The sequence below is a fragment of the Salpingoeca rosetta genome, assembly GCF_000188695.1.
Source record: "Salpingoeca rosetta unplaced genomic scaffold supercont1.5, whole genome shotgun sequence".
Taxonomy (NCBI): domain Eukaryota; class Choanoflagellata; order Craspedida; family Salpingoecidae; genus Salpingoeca; species Salpingoeca rosetta.
This window is the reverse complement of record NW_004754929.1, coordinates 261152-269492: the sequence shown is the minus strand read 5'-3', so window position 1 is coordinate 269492 and position 8341 is coordinate 261152. Positions and strand designations below refer to the sequence as shown.

The 8341-nt window shown below is 58.9% G+C and overlaps 2 protein-coding genes across 2 annotated transcripts in view; one reads left to right on the top strand and one right to left on the bottom strand.

Annotated features, from left to right (window-relative positions):
* Positions 1–523: 523 nt before the first annotated feature.
* Positions 524–2376, top strand: PTSG_11839 (uncharacterized protein; the record flags this gene model as incomplete). The annotated part of the gene is made up of 3 exons (XM_004996549.1): positions 524–880; positions 1068–1982; positions 2139–2376. Exons 1-3 carry the CDS (start codon positions 621–623, stop codon positions 2374–2376), a joined length of 1413 nt encoding a protein of 470 aa, XP_004996606.1. The 5' UTR covers positions 524–620.
* Positions 2377–3546: 1170 nt separating this feature from the next.
* Positions 3547–8341, bottom strand: part of PTSG_11838 (uncharacterized protein) — a gene marked incomplete at its 3' end in the record, with an annotated part of 5926 nt that continues 1131 nt past the window's right edge. Inside the window, exons 5-9 of the mRNA XM_004996548.1 lie at positions 8082–8157; positions 7725–7796; positions 5947–7445; positions 3860–5745; positions 3547–3572 (exon numbers count right to left, since the gene is read on the bottom strand). Coding sequence (XP_004996605.1) covers positions 3547–3572; positions 3860–5745; positions 5947–7445; positions 7725–7796; positions 8082–8157 — 3559 coding nt within the window. The remainder of the gene's footprint in view (positions 3573–3859; positions 5746–5946; positions 7446–7724; positions 7797–8081; positions 8158–8341) is intronic.

The following is an 8341-nucleotide window of genomic DNA, read 5'->3' as shown; positions in this document are numbered from 1 at the left end:
CTGCCAGTGCCGACATGCAATGCGGAGCGTCTGGCACAGGCCGTGCACACGATGCGACCGCCCCGGCCGTGCCCGCTTCCAGCCGCACCTGCAACTCCACCAGCAGCAGCACCAGCCCGAACAGTGGCCGTGACCCTGTTCACACCAACGGCAGTGCACACGCGAGTCGAAGGAGCAGCAGCAGCAGCAGCAGCAGCAGCAGCAGCAGCAATACCAATGGCAGGCGTGCCAGTGCAAATCGTGTCGCGGAGATGAACAAGAAGCTTGCGTCACTCGTCGCCTCGGACCACCGCATTGCTGTCCAACAGCATCAACATCAGCACCACCAGCAACAACAACATCGGCAACAAGAACAACGTCAACCACATCATCAACAACAACAACGTCAACCACAGCATCAACAACAACAACGTCAACCACAGCATCAACAACAACAACAACAACAACAACAACAACAACAACAACAACAACAGCAACAACAACAGCAGCAACAACAACAACAACAACAACAACAACAACAACAACAACAACAACAACAACAACAGCAATACCCCCAGTCTCAGGAGCCATCATCGGCACCACCGGCACCACACGCTCACGCTTTGTCAGCCGCCACCAGCATGCCCGTCACTGCGCAGGCGACCCCACAGCCAGTACACCTGGCACCCACAACCGCCACCCACCACCACCATCACCACCACCACATTGACAGTCACCAGCATCTTGGCAGCGGCGACCCGGCGCTATTGGGCAGTGCGGTTTCGCAGACCCCAAAGCAGGTGCTGTCACTGCTTGCGGCCGCTCTTCGCCGGGAGGAGTCGTGTCGGTGGAAGGACTGCCACTGCCAGGGCGCCTGCTACTGCAATTCAAGCTGCACGTGGTGCGTGCATTTGTGTGCATGTGTGCATGTATTTCTGTGCGTGCATTTGTGTGTGTGTGTGCTTGTGTGCTTGTGTGTGCTTACGCGCTAACATCCGTGTGTATGTGTGCGTGCCATTGCACAGCTTGTTTTTTTTTTGTCTGGGGTGATTACTCGTTGCTGACACTTTCATCGGTTGTGTGTGCAGCGGAACGGTGGAGAAGACGGACGAAGACTGGATTCGCGAAGCCGCACAAAGCAGCGAACATCACGAGCAGCAGCATCAACATGACCTCGTGGACCACTGCTACCACCAACAACAACAACCTGCGGCCACACCAACGTGCTGTGGGCACATGGGCACACCAATCAAGGAGGCCGATACGCCCATGCTCAGCCCAGACTCGATGCACACGGAGCCTGCGCAAGGCTCGGCGTGCTGTCGTCCAGCACCGCTGTCACCCAACCCTTCCATGCTTCCATCAGCGCCACCGGCCACAACCGTCCCATTGTCCACAACAGCTTGCTCGTTCCCGCCTGCATCCTTCGTTACTGACGACATTGCACAGCAGCAAGCACGGCTGTCAAGTAGCTGTTGCTCAACTCAACAGCAAACCGCAGCCCAGGATTTGCCACCGCACGCACCTGACTCTGCAGTTGACGCTGCTGCCCCTCCCGTCAACCTTTCTCAGCCGACTCATCTCGCGCACGCACCACAGCAGCAGACACAGCCGCTCTTGCAGCCACAATTGCAGCAGCAACCACAGCAAGTCAACATTCACGAGCCACAGTCTTGTCAATCACAACCCCAGCACCATCCACACCAACAGCAGCAACAACGCCTGCCGTCGTCACTTGTGGTCAAGCAGCAGCACGAACCAGTAACAACAGCAGCAATACCACCAACAGCAGCAGCAACAGTAACAACAACAACACCACCACCACGACCACCACCACCGCATGGAGGCGGATGTGGGGCCACGCGACACCAGCTGCAGCTGCAATTGCAATCGCGCCTTCGCTCACAATCTGTTCTTGGGTTGGAGGACGCAAAGAAGCTGTTGTGTCCCTGGGACAACTGCATGTGTGGCGCATTCTGCACATGCCTCGCAAACTGCCTCTGGTGCGTCTCATGTGTGCATGCGTGTGTGCATGTGTGTATGCGTGTGTGTATGCGTGCGTGTGTATGCGAGTGTGCGTGCGTGCGAGTTGTGTTGCCTTCTCCTCACCTGTTGCAATCCTTTGCCCACCCTCTTCCCCGTCTGCCCACTTGATGCAGTGGCGACCAACCAAAAACGGACGAGGCGTGGCTGCGGCTGTTGGAGCAGCTCAACACACCCATTGACATGCACGAGGTGCACACGTTCGATCACCTCGCCAGGGTGCATACGGATGGAACAGATGTGCCGCAGTCATCATCTGCACCTGCCGGCACTGCCACCCAACACACTACACCAAGTCACCACAACAGCAATCCCCAGCAATCCCACCACCACCACCACCACCAGTTGTTGTGAACGTGTGTTGTACCATGCCCTGGACATGACACACCCAAGCAAGATGTCATCCCATCCCAGTCTTGGTGTCACGTTATCGCTCGTCCAATCATCGTACATACACACTGCTGCGTGACACGATCGATGTGTTCACTTTTGCATTGCTGTTCTGTCGCTGTCTTGTGCATGCGGGGTCATGCATGCATCACACCCAGCCTCGGTTTGCTTACACTCATTGGCCAGGAACGACTGAGATACGCAAGTACTCGAGCATTAAATGCCCCCCCCCCTCTCAACACAATCCACAACCAGACAGTGAGCCGTGTCCGTGACCACACCGTCAAGCCGTCATTGTTGTCATGTGCTGTGTTTGCATCTTGCCGTTCTCGTTGAAAGTCTACTCATCCGAGGTACAGGAAGAGAAGGGGACAGGGGGAGGGAGAGAAGGGGGCTGGCATTCATGTCCAAGGTAGCAAGGAACGCCCTCCGTCACACGCGGGCACACTACGCCCCGTCAAAGGCAGCATGGGCGCACAACGGGCGCATGCATTCATGGGCGGGACGTAGGAGAGAGCGCGCGCGTGAGAGAGAGGGAGGGGAAGAGAGATGAAGCCACGACCACAGCGCGGCACATTCATGTCAGCAAAAGCACACAAAACCAGGCGGCAATAGGGGCAATGGGGCACGCAAACAGCCGCCGCTACAACAAAGCCAGTTAACACGTTGTCGGTTCGCAACGAAAGCAAGTTAGAGGGAGGAACGAAAAAAAAAAGTGACAGGAAAGCAGTCACATCACATCACACGCATCCAGGAATTAGAGTTTAACACGGGACTGAAAGGGAAAACAAACAGCAAGGGAATGGCCGCAAACACAAGGGCAGGAAAAAGCAATAAGCGCCACGCTCGACCCAAAAAAGACAACAAGGCTGACTTTACAGACGTGGCACAAGCAGGTGAAAATGGATTCAATTAAAACTCTGAGACTTATCAGCGGACGCAGGCAGCGACCTGTGTGGGCCCAGTCGTGGTAGCGTTGCGCGTTGGCAAACGTATGACAGGAATAGCAGATGGGATTAGAAAAACAACAACATGCATCCTCACAACCCCTGGCAACTGCAAGCTGCCAGGACCAGGGGGAAGGAGGAGCACGGACAACACTTGCTTCTTGTGGGCGCACTTGGGTCACTGCCATCATTGGCCCGATAGAGCAAAGTCACCTGCAGCAAAGACGAGGACATTGTCAGTGACACAATCAGTGAGCCGAGCAAGACGGAGCCAGGCAGACATGCATGAACTTTTCATGAATACAAGATACAATACATTACACACATGCACACACATAGACATGCAGAAGCATAGACAGACAGACAGAACAGGTAGACAGACAGGTAGACAGACAGACAGACAGACAGACAGACAGAACAGACAGACAGAACAGACAAATAGACGCACACACACACACATACACGCACACACACATACACACACAAACTCTGGCGCTCACCGATGAGCGGGTCGTCGCTGATGAGGGCGTCAAGGCCAGTTGGGGAAGTGGCTAAATCGCCCGCCTCATCCATGGAGAACATGCCGCCAGACAACGGGGCAACTGACGTGGCGGCGCTGGACGCATCCACAGTTGTAGGCTGTTGTTGCTGGTGCTGTTGCTGGGGCTGATGTTGCTGGTGGTGATGTTGCTGGTGGTGAAGTTGTGCAGAAGAGGACAAGTCAATGCCAAACGATGACGGGTTGCCGCTCCAGGATGCACTCCGGTCGTGTGCTCGCGGCTGCAGGGACAACAGCGGCTCAGGCTGCTGCTGCTGCTGCTGCTGGCGAACATCCGCTGATGCCGTCGGGTTGGCCGGGTTGGCTGGGGAGTGCGCCTGTACACCGACACCATCAGTTGACTGCTGGTGCTGGTGGGCGCTGTTCTGCTGGGGCTCGTCCAGCATGAGCGAGGGGTCGAGGAGGTCGGGTGCTGTGAGGTCTGCCAGTCCTTCCAGATCGTCCGGAAACGGAAACAGCTCCTCAGGCAGCAGCTCAAACAGCGGTGATGTGGCCTGTGTAAGGTTTTCCTGCTGTTGTTGTGGCTGCTGTTGCTGTTGTTGTGGCTGCTGTTGTTCTTGATGGTGCGGTTGCTGCTCTTGCGGTTGCTCTCGCGGTTGATGAAGATGTTGCGACTGCTGCTGGTGGAAAAGGGGTACTTGCTGTGCTTGCGCCTCGTGTTGTGGTTGGTGCTGCAGAGGGAGCGGCTGTTGCAGGAGCTGATCGCTTGGCGGCAAGTGCAGCACATCCGGTGGAGACCCAGCAACGTGCGTGGCGTCGTGCTGCTGCTGTGTGTACTCCCAGGGCTGTTGCTGCTGCTGATCGGGTTGGTGATGCTGATGCTGCTGCTGCTGCTGGAGGTGGTGGGCAGCACCACCGGCTGCATGACTGTCGACGTTCAAGGTCTCGCCTGTGTGCGGTCGCTCAAGCTGTGCTGCTTCCGTGTCCGGGTTGGCGTGGGTGTGGTGCTGGCTGTGGTGGGCGTGGAATGGATACACGCTCACGTCCGACAGCGAGCGTTGGTGCCGGGCGGCGCGTGGTCCGCTGCTCGCGACACCATGAAGCGCAGCCTGGTGGTGTGACTGGTGGAGGTCAGCAGCAGGGAACCGCATGACGCGGCGCTGCTGCAGCATGTGCTGTTCAGCCATCTGCTGGTGTTGGAGCATGGCTTGCTGCTGCTTGTGCCGCATCATCAGCGCATGCATCTCGCTGTCCACTGCACCTGGTGACTGCCCCATGTCCCAGGAAGGCGCCGGCGCCGGCGCCAGCTCACCTTGCGGGGAACGGATCATGGGCGTGACATCGCATGAGCGGTGGTGAGGGTGGGGCTGTCCTGGCAGCTGCAACGACGCGGGGCGGTGCTGCTGGTAGTGCTGCTGGTGCTGCTGGTAGTGCTGCCGGTGGTGGGGATGTGGGTAGTGCTGGTGGTGCTGTGGTGACACTGAATCATCCTCTGGCGACATGGGCGAAGCTGCCTGCATCTGCACGGCCTGTGACATCATGGTGCCCGGGCCCGACCAGCTGAGCGAGAAGATGTCACGTGGCGGCATCGCCCGGCTGTGCTGCTGAACATACTGCTGCTGCTGCTGCTGCTGCTGCTGCTGCTGCTGTGTTTGTTGGTGTTGCTGCGTATGATGTTGCTGGTGCATTGCTGCCGCGTGGTGGTGCGACACGGATGAAGACCGTGGCGGGGACGCTGGCGGCTTCTCTGCGCGCGATGCGCTTGTGGCCTCTGATCCTGCACGCCGTCTCGAGGCGCTGCGGCGACTGGAACGGCGGCGGGAGCGGCGCGTGCTGCGGTCCCGCGCAGGCGCAGTGGAATCGGGGGACGCAGCAGTCGCACTCGCCCTGATGCGGCGGCGGTGGTGGTGGTTTGCGTGCGTGCGCGCGTGTGTGTGTGTGCGTGTGTGTGTGTGTGTGTGAGGAAGACATGCAAACGAGAGGTGGTGAAGGACGGAGACTTGCGCAAACAAACAAACAAACAAACAAACAAACAAACAAACAAACAAACAAACAAACAAACAAACAAACAAACAGTGGGAAACGCACGGGGTGTCTGGGGCGCACTCCATGTGTGTTGCAGGGGACACGCCCTTGATACCAACGGCGCGCATCTCTTCATCAGGGGTGGCTGGGTTGGAGTTGTCCGTTGCAGGCGACGTCAGGAACGTGATGGGGGATGACGAGTGGCTGCGCCGGCGCCCTGCCTTGGGCTCGCCGTCCACAGGCAAGTACTCGTGGTACTTGAACCGCTTCATCGCCTTCCTGTTGCCACTGCGCAGGCTCGCCCGCTGCGTGTCGCCCTTCTTGCGGGAACGTCGCCGCCTATTGGCTGCCGCCGCCTTGGCCGCTGCCGCCGCCGCCGACGACGACGATGACGACGCCGACGACGACGCGCCCTTGGACGATGCAGACTGCGACTTGCGGTGCTCCGTGAGGCGCGTGCGCACTTGGCGATGCGGCAGGGCCGAGCGCGCCTGGAACGCCTGCAGCTCCTGGTGCACCTCTGCTCGCGCCTGCGCAGGCTCTTGCGCCTTGATGCGCGCGCGCACGTCGCTGTGCGGCAGGGTGGCCTTCTTCTGCACGGCAGTGAGCTGCGTCGTCACCTTGAGGTAGGCGCGCGCTTGCTCCGAGACCGCCTGCTCCACAAACTGCTCCAGGCCCTCGTTCTCCTGGTCGGGGTACTGCTTGCGCATAACCTTGATGTTCTCCTGCACGTACCGCTTCAGCTCCTGGTCCACAATGTGCTTGTGCTGCGGGTCGCGAGGCACGGGCGCCGGCTGCGGTGCAAGCATCACGTGGTGCGGCTGCAGCACAACCGTTGCCCGCCGCTTCGCGCCGTCCTTGCCCGAAAGCTGCGAGCTGCCGGCATCACCAACGGGCGTGGCCAGCGCTGTGGGGGGCGTCGATGCCGAGGCAGAGGTGGACGTCGAGGCGGTGGTGGACGTTGATGTGGAAGTTGCTGGCGATGCCACCATCCCTTGTTGGCCCACATTGGCTTCAGGGACTCCTGCGCCGCCGCTGCTGCTCATGGGGGAAGTGCCGGTTGCCTGCTGATGTTGCTGCTGCGCCCCCACGATGGTTACGTTGGCCATGATGTACTGCTGCCCGGGAGGGACCAGCACCACGCGCGTGTTTGAGGGCAGCGTTGCCGGCGCCTTGAGCGGCGTCAAGCGTACCTGCTGTCCGGCCACCGGCTGCTTGGGCTGAAATGCACTGCCCTCGCGTGCGCTGATAGGCGCGGATGCCTGCATGGGCTGCTGTTGGCTGCTGGCGAAGGCGGACGACGACGAGGATGAAGAGGACGTGGGCGGGGCAGCAGCAGACGTGGCTGGAGGCGGCGGCGGCGTTGGTGGGAAACGGCCATCGCCACCAAGATCATTGCCATCAAAGTCCGGGCCCTCGATGTGGTGGTATTGCTGTTCTTGTTGGTCTTGTTGCATTGGGGACAGGGCGTGTGTGGAGGATGATATGACAGAGGATGCCAGCGGGCTGTGGCCGTGCGGGCCAGCGGCTTCCTTGTCCGCAGGCAAGATGTTGCGATGGACCTGTGCATGAGTGTGGGTGAGCGAGACAGGGGATTAGCCGACGCATGGAGTGTGAACGAACAAATGTTAAACACAAGGGGACGGAGCGCAAGTGTGCTGTGTGTGTTTGTGTTTGTGTTTGTGTTTGGGGTCGTGTGTATGTGTGTGTATGAGTGTGTATGTGTTGTGTGTGTTTGTTTGAACGTGTGTTGCTGTGTGTGGTGGGTTGCGGGAGCTGCAGACGTGACCTTGCGCAAGCACACGAAAGAGAGAGAGAGAGAGAGAGGGAGAGCAACGCACGAGGTCTGCGACAGGCGGGCGGGCGGTGAGGTGGGAGGAGAGGCGGGACTGTAGCTGGTGCTTGTTGATGTCCTGCACGCGTTCCGCGACATGGGGATCCGCAGATGTGTCTACGTAACCCATGCACGCCAGAGCGAGGGTGTCACCACCACAATCACCACCGCAGCTACACTGTGAGAAAAAAAACAACCAAAACTCCAACAACAGCCGCGAGGATCAAACAACTGCCAGCGCAGCAATCGCCAGGTGCAGTGTTGCAGCACGGCGATAGTTTGGATGGCAAGCTCGCAGGAAGGTGGGGCGCTGGGTCGACAAGTCCAAAACAGCACGCATCACAGCTCGCTGGTTGTCACTTACGGCGCAGGATGTTGTTGTTCTGGAGCTGTTCGACGGAGGGTCGGTTGGCAAGGTTTCGTTCCAACGAGTCTCCAATCTGGGTTTGGGGGCGGGTATGGGCGACAAAACGCAAGTTAGGGCGATGGGCATGAGCGGCGGACAATTTGGAACCATAGAGTAGAGATGCCGTACGACAACACGTGGACACAGACACACACACACACAGTCAGACACACACACACACACACACACACACACACACACACACACACACAGACGAG